The following is an 18711-nucleotide window of genomic DNA, read 5'->3' as shown; positions in this document are numbered from 1 at the left end:
AAATGAAAAACACACGAGTAAAAGAATATTTTTGACTGAAAATAACAGATGGAAATGCAAAGTGTGCGCAGAACAAAAGTCAGCAATTCTTGTCGGAAATGTTTCTCAGCTCAAAAACCATTTGCATTCAAAACACAAGGATATTACTATAGAACTAGGACTTTCGGAAAGGAGGAGAGTTCGAAATAACAATCATAATGAGGGTAACGGTGAAGAAAATGCTATTTTCGTTTCACGTAAAAAAGTTAAATTTGACTTTGATATAAACGATACAGTAAGAGACTTCATAAAATCGATTCTGATGAGAAATTTGCCTATGACAGTCGCTGATGACATAGAACGAACGAGATGATTAGAAAGGCTCTTCAAGCTTTTGGTGTGAGATGGAATCGTCAAAAAGCTAAAGAATTTATTCTTAAAGCTGCTGACCAAACTTATGAAATTTTTGCAAAGAATATAGAAAATGTATATCCATCATTAATATTTGACTCAGCGTCTCGTTTCAATACAAATGTTTTTTCTGCAAGTATTCGGTATACAAAAGATGGATAATTGCACTATCAAACTTTGGGAATGCTCACTCAGCACGGACGGCAGCTTGGAGCGGTTTTAGCTGATCAGCTAATTACTCTGATTGCGAAAGTAGGGAAAGGAGCAGATGATATTTACTCAACTTGTTCGGATTAAGGTAAAAACATGATCAAAGCTTCTGATGCTATCAAAGAGATGCAAAATCAAATGATCATTTGTAATGAATTTGTTGAGTAAACAAAACAGTTTGATTTTAAAAACTTTTATCTGCTTGACCGAGTCAATTTTGAAGAAAAACTTGTAGAAAACTCTGAAGATACAGACGATGGGATTGAAAGGCTATTATATAATCAAGAACAAGAGAGAAAAGTAAATGAATTAGAAAACAATATTGGTGCAATTTGTGCTAAAATGTTTTGTGGAGCGCATGTTTGCCAATTAGCTGTAAAAGACGTAACAGAGCCCTTTGAAGCCAATCTTGCTGAAATAAGAAACTTTATAAGAAATACACAAGCGCCTAAATATGATGCAATTTTTGCTGATCTCAAGAGACCAAAGGTATTGCTCCGAGATGGAGTAGTACTTACATCATGGTATCAGCTAAGATTAAATGATGAAACCTGGAAATTTATTGAGGAATATGCAAGAACATTTGAGCCGATATTATATGCAATGAAGGATTTTCAAAGATCAGGCTATACCATGTCAGACTTCTTTTTACGATAGATGAAAATGGTGATGAATTTCGAAAAGATTACCGATGGACAAAATAATTTAACATCTAAACTTCTAGAAGCTTTAAATTTACGTTCACAAAGGTTTTTTGAATGTGATGCTTTCATCGCTGCTCTCTTACTCGATCCTCGTTTTGCATGGAATAGTGCTAGTCATGAAGTTTTCAACAATTTATTGAGAAGTCGCGGAGTAGATCATCTACAGAAGATTCATCACTTTGTAAACTCACAAAGACAACTTGCTGAAATTGCTCGACAGCCTGAAAATTTACGAGATGAGGATGAAGAACATTTGACTCAACTTTCAGGTAGAGATTTTACTATCATTCAGTAATCGATATTTAACAAGTATTTGATATCAAGCGGTTCATTAAATAATTATTATTCAATTACATTAAAAAAATCAAGAATTTTCACACTGTGTATCAATAAAAGTTTGATACTACTCAATAACTTGATAATAATGATTTTTGTCATCATAGAGTATTATTCGTTTCTTCCATTTTTTTTTTTCTTCTTTACAAATCAAACGAAAATAGTTTAACCTTTTATTGATTTAAGGTCAAAGAGTCAAATTTTAAAGAAAAGTTTTTATCTTTTAAGTGTTTGAAAAACTTTGCAACTTTTAATGATTCGAAAATCAGTTCGATTATAAACAAATAATTGATATCTTTTCTTTCAGGAGGAGGCCAACGTCAAAGCGTAGATATTATACAAAACACAAGAACTCATCAGCAAATAAATATTGTATATAGTGAGCTACGTATTGGTGTAAATGAAAGTTTTAATATTCTTGAATATTGGCATTTAAAACGTGATGATCCTAACTGGAAGGAACTTTACAATATTTCTGAAGTTGTTTTTTGTGCTGCATTTTCTCCGGTTAAAGTTGATTTTAGTAGCTTTGCAATGGTCCACAACCATTTGAGAACTCGGCTTTCGGATGAAACATTAAACGCGATTTTAGTAGTTAGACAAAATTTGGATTTGCTTGACAAAGTCAAATTCTCTTTATTAAGTTAATCATATATAAAAAAAGAATCTACTTAATGTTACTTGTTTTAAAATGGAATATAAAACACAACCCAAACTTTAATTCTTATCTTTGAAGACTCAGTAAAATTGAGTTGTTTCGATGATTAAATCGATTTTTATTTAAGTTTATGTAATAAAAAAAAAATTACGAAAGAAAAATATTTTAAAATTTAAAAAATTTATCGTACCAAAATATTTTATTCAATAGCTTTTGAAAAAAACCAATCTCTGACAAAGTCATAATTTTGTTAAAATACTCAAAATTTGGCAATTAATATTATAAAACAATTTTCAAGATTTTCGTATTTTGGGTTGGCGGACGCCAATGGCTGCGAAAGAAAAGTGCCGTCAAGAATTTTTCCGTCTTTTATAAACTCTGCTGATAGCTAAATAACTATATTCAACTTGCATTAACATTGCTAACTGAAACATTCGAAAATAATGACAAAGCAAGTCCTTGATTAATAAAAAAATATTTAGTCCAAGTTATAATTAAAAATACCGCAATAAAAACAATCACAGTGTTGTGGTGTTTGAGGTCATTAAAAACTACTTTTATACTTTTTTCTTTCTTGAAGAACGTCATTTTTTATCGTTTTTTAAATTGTATAGTATCGTCAGGATGGTGGAAAAACTTATTAAGTCTAAAGTATTTAATTGGAGAGTATCGAAAAAAAGTTTTTATTTACTATCTTAAGTTTTAAATTGACAAAATAATATTATTCTTTCAATAATTATTGAAAGAATAATATTATTTTAATAATAATATTATTCAAAATTTAAACATTACTGTGATATGAGCCACCCCTATTTTATAATGCCATAAAACTATTTTACTAAAATTCCGGTCTTTAAATTACCATAGATTAATGTAAACATGTAAAATAGCGGGCAGAATTTAAATTTACTTAACCAAATTTAGAATACAAGTAAGCAACAGATTTATAATAAAATTAACTCAATTTTTTGTTATGTCAGAGCTGTCAATTGCTGATCTTTTAACTTGCGGTTTCTCTAAAGTTGCAGTATATATAGCTTTAACTGAAAAACATAGAATCAAACATTTAGTAAATGAAAATTATAAAGTTTTTAGATCAAGAGTGCTAAATCATCAATACAAAATTTATATTGAAAAAAATCCTACATTTCACTTTAGCTATGAACAAATAAAAAGAAAAGGCCGGATTATTGTTAAACATTTAAAAAACTTAGGAAAGACCAGGTCAAAATTGTCTTTGAAAGATATTTTGCTTACCTTTTCCAAAGTAAGATTTAATAATTTAGGATGCTTAAAAATGCTTCAAAGCCTTTTTAACTGTCAAGGATGAATAGCTAACAAAAGATTAAAATTAGTGTTAGAAATATTTCCTGCCAAATGTAAAAGGTTCAAATATAAAGAAGAAAAAAGAGGAATGTATAGGCAGAAAAAACTTTCAATCGCAACTCATAAAGCACTGAACAAACTAGAGCAGGATTTTAATAAAACATTTTCCACCACATTCACAAAGGCTATGAAAATCAATATACCTAATCCACAAAATAAAAAACACAGATATGATGCAAATAAAATAAAAAATGATATTGAAAATCAATGGAAAGAAACCTCAAGAGAGAGAGAGAGAGAGAGAGAGAGAGAGAGAGAGAGAGAGAGAGAGAGAGAGAGAGAGAGAGAGAGAGAGAGAGAGAGAGAGAAAATGTACTCTCTCTCACTTTGTTTTACATGTATAATATATGTATATAACACAAAGTATAATAAAAAATTAACTTTTTTACGGCATTTGGTGTTCCTGTATCATTAAGCAATAGAGATAAGCTCCGCCTAACCCATAGTTTTGAAACACAAAAAAATGCGAAAAAAAGAAGAATATTAAAACTATCAGCTATAAAAAATGTAAGTCAAGTACAAGCAAATGAGTTGGTTAAAAAAAGAATAGTATAACATCAAAACAGATTTGAATTAAGTCAATATTTATAATTACAATGCGTCATTATGTTAAACTTAGGACTGGCATAAGTCATTAGTTCATCCAGTAATCCCTGGGTAAAGTAGTATGTAGGGATTTTTCTACATAAACCAAATAAAGAATCTAATAAAACCTAATAAATATCAAATAGAAGAAAATTTAACTTACACCATTATAGTTCTTACCAGCTCAAATGATCATTAATTATAAATGATGTATGAATTTTTTATAATTTGGACATTTAATTAATGTGTATTAATTAAATGCAACAGATGGCCTTGGTATTATAATTTCAAGTTGTATATTTCAATATATATATATATATATATATATATATATATATATATATATATATATATATATATATATATATATATATATATATATATATATATATATATATATACATATATTCATACACACATACTTTAAAACTCTATTCACATCTAGAAGGAACCTACGAGATGTGAAAACACTCACAGAGCTCGTTTAACAATCCATATGACAAATGTGTTATAAGTACAGAGAAGTACTAGCCATTCCTTATGTAGTTATGTTATATACCTTCTAGCATACTACAGAGAAGGATTAAGGATTGAAAGGTGCATATAGTGAGACTTATACAAAGTTTTTTTTTTTCTACCACTAATTTAGGGAGAGAAAAAAGCAAAAAACCCTGTCGGTTCTGTTGAGAAATATTCCTGGAAACAAGTTGAGTGTTTGGATGTAATTTCATCCTACCCTAATGGTTTTAAAATAAACTTTTCTGAACTAGCACGTAAATTTTCTGTGACAAACAAAAAAGGTAATAGTTTAAATGTCTGCGATATAGTATATTTACAAAAATAATAAACCAATAATAAATGTATTATGCTAATAAACTAGTTTAACCATTTTAACAGTAATAAGTACCAATAAAAAACAAGAATTTTAAACAAAATAATTTTTAGGTATTACACCCGCAAACAGAGGCCAAGTACTGAAAAGACTTTTAGAATCTATGAACTGTGATCTAAAAAGACTAAATCTAAAAAGAAAAATATCAGACAATACATACCCTGATGGCACTAATATTAATAATATACAGTATAGAAGAAAAAAACGGAGGTATTTATTACCTTTCCTTCACTTATCATTAATAAGTTAAACTTTTCAAATTTTATTAATCATTCATGTTTAAACTCATTTATAGGTTAAACATGCCATACATCAGAGATATATCTTTGCCATGCGAACCAACTAATAAAAAAATAAAGCAGCAACTCAAAAAAAAAATAGACGATGGAACATATAATTCAGGGGAAAAGATTGTACCCCAAAGATATGAAAAAGTATTTATATCATCTGAAAATCAAACAATTACAAAAAAAGAGGTTCATATTGAAGGCAGAAAAATTTCCTTGAAAGATATAAGACTAAATATGTTCAAAGACCATGAGATTTTTATGAAAGTTCAAAACGATAATGAACTAGAAGCACTTTCTCAAAGGCAAATTGTTGATGCTCTTGAATTCAGGAATATAAAGATGAATATGACACTCTAACTAAAAAAGAGCTGATAAATATACTTAAAACTTATGAAAGAACAAGGAATTTAATGTTTTGGTATGATTGCTCCAGTATATCTAATCACACTCACTTTCTTGTTACTGTTAGCGCAATGTATGATACAGCCATATTTTTAAGTAGCTTTGAATATAAACAAAAGTATGGAGAGAATATAAATGTTCAATCAGAGGTCGAAAAGTCTTATTTATACATACTTGGTAGATGTCCTTCCAATGACCAGCAACTTTTGTATAGCGATGACAGGATTAATGACATTTTGCAATTGAGCGATCCCTTAGAATTCAAGGGAACACCTATTTTAGATGTTGCACAAATATTCAAAGGTGACAATCCAGCAGCACAACTGGAAGCTGGTCATCAGAAGGGTGGTAATTATTTTTGTTGGGCATGCAACATGCATGCAGATCTTTTTAATAATATATCTATATCACTAAGCTTCCCATACACTTCCTTTAAAAATCGTATAGACCATATAAATGCAAGTAACAACTCACAGCTGGCAGTAAACCAAGGAAAAACAAAATTATATTCATGTCTAAAAAAAAATCCGATTGAACGAGAGCTTTATGAAAGAAATATTCAATTTCCATTAAATACATCTGTCAAAAAATTAAAGGAGCTATTGGCAAATGAAATGCATGGAGTGCAAGGATTGCCTGCCCTTCTTTTTAAAAAACCAGGTTTTTCTTTAACACAACTAAATCTTTTACACTATAAAATTTTAAATAATGAACCAATGCATGATATTTCAAACCATATTATAAATATATTTGATGAATTGCCAAAAATAACAAGCGAAAATTCTTTGGTGCATACTATCACTCAATCACATCCCATGCTCCACTACAGTATAGATTGTTTGCAGGTCGTACGTCTAATGTGGAAAAAGAAGAAGCAATGTTTCAAAATTTGAAACTGTCTACAAAAACATCTTCTAATCATCATTCAGATAATGTTATTTTTAATGCAATAATCCGCAACCAAGCAAAAAAATATTTAAAGGAAGGAAAAAAGTTATGTGATGGCGTTTCAATACTTCACAAATTCTACCAACCATTACATAGTCTATTTAATGACACAAAAATATCATTTACTTGGATTGAAAAGAATAGCAATGAATATCAAAAACTTTTAGAAAAATCAGCTGACTATTTAGTAGAAGGCATTAATGTATGGTGGAAAGAAGTTGAAGATGGAGTAGTATTCTTTGATATAAACTACCCCAATAATTCGAAAAAAACATTTTCCCATTTTCGTTCCTCCTCAATGCAACAACAGTCAGAGTGCTTAGAAAAATGCTGAAAACATTGTTTGGAAAACAAACACAAAATTCCTGCTTAAAAAATCACAGTTAATGCAAATGTTTTTTATTTAGACACACTTCAATATTTTCATATTTTTAACACTGGAAATATATCTAGAATTAGTATTATACCACTAGATATAATTTTGATTTAATAATATCAAAGTTTTTCAAATTAGTATTAAAAACAGTTATATAAATAATACTATTATTCTTAATAACAACATCTAATGTTATTATTATTTTATTATAAAAGAACTTAAATATTATAAAAAATATGTTTATAATGTGTTTGCAACATTACCATTATGTAGTACATAGCCATTGTATGTACAGTCAAGTACACAATCATATATATATATATATATAAATATATATATATATATATATATAATATATATATATATATATATATATATATATATATATATATATATACATATATATAGTATTATTATGTATATGTGATGATATATAGTATATACATATGTATATATGATATATAGCATTATTTAATAACATTATTAATTTTATATTATATTAGGATTATTATATTATATAAGGATTTATTATTGTTATCAAAAATGAATTTTTATTCATGATATAAAAAAATAGATTACTTCTAATAATTAAGTAAAGTTAAACAAAAAATATATATATATTCAACAAAATATCGCGTTTCTTGACTACATATTTTTATACTACATCGCAAAAGATATGTTAAGTTTTAAACAATATCTTAACAAATGTTGCAGACCGGAAAAAAAGTATGTTTGTTATCACCGAGAACAAACAAGACAAAAAAGTTCGAGAACTTGCATTAACGGCGTTGAGAAGCTTGAATTATATTATAATACAAGCAATAAAAACAAGGATTCCATTTAATGTCACTTGTTTTGAAATGGAATATAAGAGAAAACCCAAATTCTAAATCTTGTCTTAAAACTTTTGTTATGAAATAACACAGGCAAACAAAAAGTTCATTTTTTATTAATATTGACACTTGTTCTTACCTAATTTTGATACGCTGAATTTAAATCGGACATCAGATTTATTGCACAGAATTTTTTAATTTTTGAAAATTTTATTTAAAAATAAATAATTAATTTAAAATTAAATAAATTAATCAAACAGCAGAGTTTTCTTCTTCTTTAATTCCAAGAGAGTTTTTTACAACAGCCTCAAACGACAACCAAGCTGTTTTTTCACTTGCTATCGATTGTTTTAACAAATTCTTTATCACTTTTAAAAATCGAGAGTTTATGAGCAATCAAAAACTCCTGCTCTTTTTTTTCTTTTATTGACAAACATGGCAACACCCTTTGTTTTCATTTTTTCTGGCGGTGGAAAACTTAAAATACCAACTTCAGTATGGCTTTTGCTGCTAGTTGGGAGGCAGAAGCCTATGGAGGTGGTTTCCAAATCATCATGCCTTCAAAACATCTTCTGACGGGGGCCGCGAGAGGCTTCTGTCTCCCAATTGGCGGCGGACTTCAAAACATTCTGCCTCCAATAAATAAATTCTGGCTGCTGCTGCCAATCTGGAGGCAGAACCCACTGGAGGCGATCTCTAAACCAACTTGCCTCCGAAATATCTCCTAACGGCGGCCGTCAGTGGCTTCCGCCTCCAAAAAAAGTTGGCCATTCGGCAGAAAGTTACTCTGCCGCCGGGAGGCGTTATCAACTCTGGTACTTGGGGGTAGTTTAAATCTCCCCTCCCTTACACACACACCCGTTAAATTGCCTCTGGGTGTATTTGTACCAATAATTGATATAACTAAGTTAGTTAAGAAAATAGGAAGAAAATTTTCCCCTTTTTTTAATTTTTCTTTTTATATTGTTTTTTACAATTTTTAAATTTTCTTAAAAATAAAGAAGATTTTTACAACATTTTCTACACCAACTGTTTACATCATCGCAAGTTACGCCTCTAAATTATTAAACACAACTTTTAATAGGCGTTTGTTCAAGTTAAAAGAAAGAATCCGCGAATTCGGTTTTAGGATTTCTTTTCAGATTTACAAAGTTTGCATGTAACAAATAAAAAAATAAAAAAATTTTGACAAATGCAGAGAATGGTTATCTGGTAAGCAAATGTTAAAAACAAACCTTTAAAATTGTAAATAATAGATAACAATTTTAACATAAAAAATAGATTTGACCACTCTTAACGACGGGCTGTTTAGTGGCGCAATTTTTGATATTTTGGTTTTGCAGATTTGACACTTTCAGTTGTTGACCAAACTCCAAACTTAGATATGCCTAGGTTATGTCAAATAATAATTTTTTGAAAAAATGTCAGTGATTGGAGCCTGGGAACAAAAATACCCAAAAAAGTTATTTCCCTAACCCCAAAAGTAAGGACAATGAATTAATGATTTAATTTATGTTACATTTTATCTTAAATTTAACTAAACTAGCAAGTTTTAAATTTCACGGTCATCTTTCTGTATCCTCTTTCCTTGACTCCATTGTGCAATATTTGATAATTCTTAGATAATTTGCATTGTAATACAAGAGCAAGTGCTTCATTATTACTATAGCAACTACCCTGATGTACTACTCCATCATCTTTACAACTGAGTTTTTCCTGCAGTACCTGTGCATCTTTTAACTTTCCATCCGTCTTGAGATGCACCATAGCAGCAGATAACAGCTCATCTGAGGGCTTTCGGCTGCATAATTCTTCCGATTTGCTTTTCTTTGTCCAGTACAATCTACAAGAAAATTCTACTGTAGGTGTCTCTCGTCCTGAAAATTAACAAGGCATTAAATAAAATTTATCTCATTATTTTTAGAAGAGCATAATATCTTCACAATTAGATGCTCAGTTATAATTTTTCTGGATAGGAGTTAAAATTTTTACAACATCACAATTTTTTAATACTCAAGACTTTAAAGACATGTACCAGAAACAATCTGCGCGGACATTTTAAAGGATATTTTTTTAAAGTACATATATTAATATTCTTAAACTTCATTTAAGAAAGTTTGTAAAGTTTTGTACGTGAGAACGCACGCACTTTACATTTTACACTCGACATCAGCTTTTGCACGATTTAAAGCTGGATTTTCTTTGTAGCTCTAATCCATTTATTTTTGAAATATTTAATTTTTCTGGCTTCTTTTAAATTGAATCTTAGTTTTTTTTAACAAGAGCCCAATATCTTATGATAGGACGTAGTTCGGGACAATTTGATGGATTGCAGTTTCTTTCAACGAAATCTACTCTATGTTCTCTAAACCATTTTAAAGTTGTCCCAGAGTAGTGGCATGATGCTAAATTGGGCCAAAATAATGGGTTAACCGTGTGTGTTCTTAAAAACGACAAAAAACGTTTCTTGAGGCATTCTTTTTTGTATTTTTTGGTGTTAATTGTTCCCGTAGTCACAAAACAAGAGCTTTTTTCACCACATTCACAAATTACTAGCCAAACTAAGAATTTTTTAGCGAATTTTTGCATTCCAATGCATTTATAATTGGAATTCAGTTTCTTGCGATTAATTTCTGAGAAATATTGGTGTCAAGAAGAGATCGGAAATATGCAGCACAATAAGTTTCATTGTCAATAATCAAACAAGATTTTTTGGCACATATTTTTTTATAGAGCAGCTTTGAACAACGAATTGTGACATTTTTTTGCTTTTCTTCACGACGAGGAACTTTTTTCTTTTTGTAAGATTTATGACCACAATTTCTCTTCACTCTTTGTATAGTGGAAACACTTGTTTTGAATTTATTCGCTAAAGTTCGAACAGAAATCTCCGGTTTTCTGTCTAAGGCATCTTTCACTTTTTTTACCAAGATCTCGACTAACAAAACAATTTTTTCTTCCACTTCCTGATATCCTTTTGATTGTACCAGTGTCCTGAAAGCGTTTCACAACGCTCTGCACTGTTCTCAAAGCAACCTGCATGATATTTTAAAACAATTAGCTATTTAAAATGATGCATTGTTTCTGTAAACACCATATCAGAGCACGCGCAGATTTTTTCCGGTACATTTCTTATCATACAGTCTTGCACAAAAAGAGTGGGTGGGCAGTCTTTGAAATTTAAAATATAATACTTTTGAGGATGCATAATTGCATACAAATTCCAATCCATTCCCGTTGAAGAAAACTGTAAACATTTAAATATTAACTTAATAAAGATGACATTTAAATATTGACGTTGACAACATTACATTTGCAAAGAAAACATATAACACTAAATAATCATTATGTACATATATCATTAATTAACTACCAGGATTAACAGGTGGATCTGAAGGTTTAATATTCTCTACAGGATTGACATTGTTATCTAACCAGTTCTTGTACTTAGCCTCAAACCGTGTTCTTGCCCTGATTTCCTCTTTCCAATTTTTTCACGAAGATTGTTCATGAAATCTCTTTTAATCTCATCCGATATATTCAAACCCTTCTAAATAATTTCAGCCTCAATATCTACTATACTGTTACTGTTAATCTTCTTTTCCCACTTGGTCTCTAAAAGTTTATAATACAAATCTCGCCGCTTCATCATGTTGAAACCGTCATTTAATTTTTTCAATTTTAATTATTGAAAGTGGGTTTTGCTGTTTATTTATTTTGACCACAAACCGTCTGTGGTCAACGCTGCAACGACTTGTCATTAATTAAAATTAATTGATCAACACGTTCGTAGCGGGAGTTTATTATTTATTTAATTACTAAAAACAATGACTTGAATTAAAAATTTTAAGCCAATTACATATATACTTTTGTAAAGTAACTTTTGACATGTGGCGACCGGGGATGAAGGGGGGTGGGGGTGGGGACAGAAAATCTTTTTATAAAGTGTTAGTTAAAGTAATAAAGTATGCATTTAAATTAATTTCATCTTAACGTATTATAACGTGTGGTCAATTTATTACCGCAATCTCTGTTTATTTGAATAATTATAAAATTATAGGTAAATATGTACAAATATTTTTAAATTTCATAAGGAAAGATTATTTCTAAATGCCACAGATGTATAGCCTATATTAACATGTTTTTTGCGTTTTTCATACATATTTTAACAACTTTTTGGCTTGAAGTATCCTAAAGGGTTTACAAAATTGAACAAGTACATTATTAACTAAACATTCATCGCAATTAACGTATGCATGTTAAGTGCAAATGATTAAAAACATATACATTCTTTCGTTTTGACCTTTTTGCTAAACTCTGGCCCATTGCGTTGTAGCACTTATCAGTAATGTATTGCGAATAAATTGGACAATCAAATTATGGTAGCACTCATCGATAAAATATTTATATTAAACTGGCCAATCAAACCTTTGTTGATTATTATTTATTTGAAGCGGCATTTTTTTTTAATGCATGTTTCGATTGTAACTTTGTTTATAAATAAATATTTATAACTAAACTATTTTTTTGTTGCATTTTTTAATACTTTTAAACGTTGTTTAAATATTATATATATATATATATATATATATATATATATATATATATATATATATATATATATATATATATATATATATATATATATATATATATATATATATATATATATATATACATATAATTACCTTTTAAATAATAATTACTAATAGATATCTTAAATTTGTTATAATAGTGTTCTTAAAATACCTTAATAAATTTATTTTGGTTTTAAAATATCTAAAATATTTAAACATAGTACAGTAATTTTTTTTAAACAAATTTTCAATAAAAAATGTAGCTAAAAATATAATATTGAATTTTTTGTAAAATAAATTCATGCTCTCTTATTATGAATATAAATTCACGCACTCTTTTTAGAAAAGATTTACGGTAATAATAGATAATTTTTTCTTATTTTTTTGATTTGTACATACATTTCACTAATCTCCTTACAATATGAATTTTTCTCAGTATTTCATAAAACAATAATCTGTTTAATCGAACAGCAGCCGTATTCACTTCTCTCTGTTAAGCTTAACGGAGCTTTTGTCTGAAACTCCATTACAATTTCTAAGTAAATTTACAATTTCTACAGTAAAGAGATGAAAACTTAAATTTTTTTTTAAAAAAATTAGTTTTAAAATAAAACATTTATTTTTAAAAAATTATATTTTTAAAGAATTTTTTTAATAATGTAGTTAAAAAGAAATTTTTGACTAACGCACCGTTAAGCTCCGGTCCTATACGATTAAAAAAAGAAAATTTCAACTTTTTTTTTTACAAAATTTTATGCAAAATTTGTACTAGTTTAAGATTTTTCAATAATTTTAACTAAATTCAGAGCACAAGTTGGTATATTTTTAATTTTAAACAAAATGTTTAAATTATTTTCCGAATTTGCGCCCCTAGCAACGGCATTTTCAAAATTAAAAAAGTTTTTTCTGATCTTTTTTACCCACTGCTAAAGAGAATGTTTGAAAAGGTTACCACTGCATTTTTAAAGTATAGTTTGCCAACTTTCAAACTCATTTTTTGGCTATACTTTGCAAGAACAAAGCGCTATTAACCTCGTGCTTCATTTAATTTGTTTGAGTTTAGTAAATTGGTACCACGGTTAAAATTTTGTTATGGGTTGAAGAAAGTCAAGTTACAAACCTTTAAAAAGAGTATTTCATGGAAATCGATTTGTAGTTGCTCCATCAGAAACAATAAAGAATCCAATTCCTACTTTAGAAATCATTATAAATGAAGCTCCATGTTCAGCAAGTGGTTTAAAATTGAAAAATAATAACGTGAAGGAAGCAGATTTGAATATATCTTATTTGCTAATAGACTTTAATATTTTGGCAGAAACAATACGTTTGTATTCAGTTTGCCCAGAATGTAATCAAATGGGATTATGTACTCAAAATTTAACAACAGAAAAGAAAGGATGGGCAAATAAACTGAGACTTTCCTGTACTTATTGTCAATGAAATAAAAATATTTTTACCTCTAAAGAAATTATTTTACCAAATAAAAGTGGTTAAAAATGTTTTGACATTAATACTAGATGTGTTATGGCATTTCGCAAAATTGGCAAAGGTCATGCATCAGTTCAGACCTTTTCGCGTATACTAAGTTTAACAGATCCTATAAATTTCAAAGCTTATAACGAAATTAATAACAAAATGTTAGATTCATGCATGACTGCAGCTAATGAAAGTATAATCAATTCAGTAAGGGAATGCAAAGCCAATATAGATGAAGTTGTTGAATGTACTGTATCTCTAGATGGGACATGGAAAAAAAGAGGTCATCAATCTCTTAATGGTGTTGTTACAGCAATATCTCGACAAAAATGAATACCAAAGATGGAACAGCAGCCACAACAGTTTAATAATCCACAAGGGCTCAGCAAGCTCAATGGAGACACAAGGAGCTATAGCAATTTTTCATCAATCAATTCAACAAAACAGTTTGCGCTATAAAAATTATGTTGGAGATGGTGACAGCAGCTCATTTCTTAAAGTTGTAGAGAGTGAGCCATATGGTGAAGATTTCGTTATTAATAAACTTAAATGTGTTGGTCACATACAAAAAAGACTTGGGAATAGACTACGTTCACTATAACAGAGTATGAAAGGACAAATATTAGTAAATGGGAAAAAACTTGTTGGAAAAGGGCGCTTAACTGAATCTGCTACTAACTTACTGCAAAACTACTTTGGCATGTCCATCAGACAAAACTCTGAAGTTTATAGCATGAAAAAAGCCATTATTGCAGTTTTGTTTCATTGTAGTGAACCGGATACTAAAGCTCAAAGACATCTATATTATCCAAGAACCAATGATAGTTGGTGCAAATGGTACAAACTAAATGAAAAGAATAGGTTAAATTATAAATCTAAATTGTCACTGCCTGCTGCTATTAGAGATGTTTTAAAACCAATTTTTATGGAGCTAAGTACTGATAGTTTATTGATTAAATGTTTGCATGGAATGACCCAAAATGTCAATTAATCACTTAATGCAATGATTTGGTCTCGATGCCCTAAAAGTCAATATTGCAGTCAAAAAATAATTAAAATTGGTGTTTGTTGAGCAATTATTCATTTTAATGATGGTTTTAATGGGCTTCATAATGTATTTAATTTTTTAAACATTACTCCTGGAGCTTCATTTTGCATAAATGGTCCAAAACGAGATATATGTAGAATAAAAAAAGCTAACAAGAAGTCAAGTTGTTTTTGTAAAAAGCAAAGAAAAGTTTTACGAGCTAAAAGAAAGGGTTTTATTGATGAACACAAATGACTATGAGTCTTACATGACTGGAACATATTGATTTTTTTATGTGAGATGTTATTTTGATGCTTGTTATTTTCTATTTATTTTCTTATTTTTGTTTTTCTCAGTTTTTGATTTTTGTCTATTTTTAGTCACCGTTTCCAGATTAAAATTTCCTAGGTTTTACAGTTTGACCTAAAAATTTTCCAAGTTATTCGTTTAGGTTTGATCTACAACCTGAACTAAAATGAAAGTTTTTTACTTCGTATTTTTTGAAATTTTGGTCTTAGAACTAACATAACAAAACTTTTTGTAAAATTTTATTCAATGGGTAAATATGGTTCATTTATTAAGGAAACAGTAATTGGGGTATTTCGGTCCCAACATGGTTTATTAAGCCCGTAAAAATTTTTTTTTAAATTTTTTCAAATTTTTTTAGTTTATTTTCTTTTTTTATATCTGGGCATTCTATTATATGCAGTAAAAAGTGTTTTAAGGTCAAACGTCAGTGACACAAGTTGATGGTATTAATGATATATTAAAAATAACTAGATGTCTAACTTCCGCGTATTTTTTGAAGCAAAAATCGGCCATTATGGGGGGCAAATTTAAAAAATAGTAAATCACGGTTGTTTGGATCGAATAATATTCAAATTTAATATTCAAAGTTTATAAATCATGGTTAATTCTTGTGCTGCAGCAAAACTTTTGGTTGCACAAATAGAGCAATGAAAAACGACATCAGAGCATTTCTTAAATTTCCAATTAATAATAGCAAACTCTGTAAAAAGTGAATTGTTGCTATAAAACGTGAAACATTTATTCCTACTGAGCACAGCCGGATATGTAGTGATCACTTTTTACCTTCAGATTACAGTATATCCAATTTTAATAACAAGCCTAAATTAAAACCTTTTTCTGTGCCATCTATTATTATTGATTCAAAACCAAAAGTCAAAAGAAAGTTTAGTTCTATATCGCCACAAACACATAAAAAGAGACTCATTAAAAAAGTTTCAGAAACAGGCAGTCACCATCACATCGATTTCCATTCGGATATAAGTGATAACAATAATGTTGCTGCTAATAGTAACGAAATTTATATTAATAGTGTTATTTTAGAAACAACAGAGAGTAATGATTGCCAGGTGGATATAAATAGTAGCTTTAATATTAGATAGTATTTTAACTAAACGCAAAATAACTTGAATAGGGAGAAGTTTAAGTAAACTTTAAAATTTAAAAAAACGAAACGAGGGGAGGGGAGGGGGGAGTACGTAATACTTAGGTACTTAGTTAAATATTAAACTTTTAGTCTATGCAATGTTTATAACGTCTGATTTTTTTGTTGTTATGAGGTAACAGTTATATTATTTTACGTTTTTATTTATTTCTTATTGTATAGTTTTCAAATAAGTATCTTTTCAAATAATTGCTATTCTAAATTAACATTCAATAGTTATACAGTACTATACTAAACATTATACTTTTTTTTTTCAGATAACTTGATCCAACAATGAGACCTTCATTGCACACGTTGCCAAACAATGTCTTTGATAATGCTATACCAACTTCATACTTTAATAGTACTACACCTAGTTCTGACAGTTCATTGCCACCCGTTAAAGCATTGTCATTTTTTCTACCTGCAATGATCGGTGGCGCATTTCTTAGCATTATAACAATAGCTGGAAATCTTTTGATTATTTTGGCTTATTTTAGAAACAAAAAAATTAGAAGCTTATCAAATGTTCCAATACTTTCATTGGCATTTACAGATATGTTTATTGGATTTTTTCCTGTAACCATGAACATTATGGAAATGTCTTTGGGGTTCTGGCCTCTTGGAAAAGAATTTTGCAATGTGGCACTTGTTTTAGACTACGTTTCAATCCAGTCTTCAATAAATCATATTGTTTTAATTAATTTTGATCGGTATCTTTCAATAAAATCTCCAATGAAACATCGATTACACCAAAAAACATCAAAAGTCATTATTAAATTATTCACAGTGTGGTTAATAGCTGTGATAATATGGGTACCATATATTAACATTTACAAGCATATAGTGAGAAAAGAAAACTTAGATAATAAACAATGCTACAAGCAGTTTTCTAAAGGTCACGATTTTGACTTTAAAAGATACGCTTTTATTACAACTTCAGTAATAGGATACTTTTTACCGCTCGGTATTGTAATTATAACATACTGGAAAATGTATTTTATTGTAAGGCAACAACTCTATGAAGTACCTAAATTTTACCATGCTCTAAATGAAGAAAATAAATTTTCTGCAGAAACGACTAAATGGACACAGTTATTTCCATTGTCCGATAAAATGCCATATAATGCCGCCGATATGCAAAAAAATCTAGATTTAATAAAGAAACGAAAGAGAATACTTAGACATAAAAAAGCTTTGCGTATGATTGCAAGCATAATATCAGCTTTTGTAATTACTGGGTTACCTCTTAATGCACAGTGGCTTTTGGTTGGCATGTGCCCAAAATGTTATTACAAAGTATTATTCGACATTTGTAACTTTTTAACATATCCAAATTCTACAGTTAATCCGTTTCTTTACGCATACGTAAGTCGAACATTTCGTCTAGAGTTTAAAAAGTTATTACTCTGTAGATTTTTAAGAAATTATTTTTCTGATTCTAAATAAAAACACGTCAATTATCGTGTAAACCGCAGTGCAAAGGAACTATCAAGAAGCGAATCGACGTAACTTACATGAGTGTATTTATGTTATAGCATCCAATTTAATTGAGCTTGCAAATCAATATAATTCGTGTTATAGCATGGAATTTAAACGAAAAAAAAAACAAATGATACATTTAGTACATGTATCTATACAAATATAAATTTTTTTAAATAAAAACTAAATTTTAATTTAAAAAAAAATTATAAAATGTTTATGATTCAAAAACTAAATAAATTAAAAAACCTTATTTTACATCATGCAGACATTGTCTGAACCGAATCAAAAATTTCTTAACTTTTTTCTCAAAAAAGATTATTCAATTTATTTAGCTTTTGAATCAAACATTTTATAATTTTTTATCAATTCAAATTTAGTTTTTATTAAAAAAATTATATTTAAATATTTTTTTTAATTTTTTAAAAAGATTAAATATAGCTTTTTAATTTTTTTTTTTTTTTAATTATAATTTTTCTTATTTTATTTTCTTTTTTTACATGTAGAATTTTAAATTAAACTCTTGAAATTTAAGTTAAACTCTTTAGAAACTGAGTATTGTGTTTCTGTCGGGAAGTTTCTATCGTTTGTTGGTGAAATTAGAGAGAAAAATATTTTTAAATTTAGTATATATTTAAATAAATTTAAGTTGTTTTGAAACAACTTACACTTAAGAGGAATGACAACGT

General features: G+C 28.6%; 2 protein-coding genes across 2 annotated transcripts in view; both read left to right on the top strand.

The window, feature by feature from the left end:
• Window positions 1-18153, top strand: part of LOC105847192 (muscarinic acetylcholine receptor M3) — a 39084-nt gene extending 20931 nt beyond the window's left edge. Inside the window, exon 2 of the mRNA XM_065803725.1 lies at window positions 16819-18153. Coding sequence (XP_065659797.1) covers window positions 16835-17989 — 1155 coding nt within the window. The 5' untranslated portion in view covers window positions 16819-16834 and the 3' untranslated portion in view covers window positions 17990-18153. The remainder of the gene's footprint in view (window positions 1-16818) is intronic.
• LOC136083845 (uncharacterized) lies at window positions 5091-6706 on the top strand. The gene is made up of 2 exons (XM_065803724.1): window positions 5091-5371; window positions 5457-6706. Exons 1-2 carry the CDS (start codon window positions 5265-5267, stop codon window positions 5806-5808), a joined length of 459 nt encoding a protein of 152 aa, XP_065659796.1. The 5' UTR covers window positions 5091-5264; the 3' UTR covers window positions 5809-6706.
• Window positions 18154-18711: the final 558 nt, after the last annotated feature.

This window comes from Hydra vulgaris, chromosome 08 (assembly GCF_038396675.1).
Source record: "Hydra vulgaris chromosome 08, alternate assembly HydraT2T_AEP".
In the NCBI taxonomy this organism is placed as follows: Eukaryota; Metazoa; Cnidaria; class Hydrozoa; order Anthoathecata; family Hydridae; genus Hydra; species Hydra vulgaris.
This window is presented reverse-complemented; position numbering and strand designations above follow the sequence as displayed.

Coding starts and splice junctions, on each gene's coding strand:
- LOC136083845 (XM_065803724.1), top strand. CDS start 5,265: ATGAACTGTGATCTAAAAAGACTAAATCTAAAAAGAAAAATATCAGAC. Junction 5,372..5,456: donor TATAGAAGAAAAAAACGGAG/GTATTTATTACC, acceptor ACTCATTTATAG/GTTAAACATGCCATACATCA.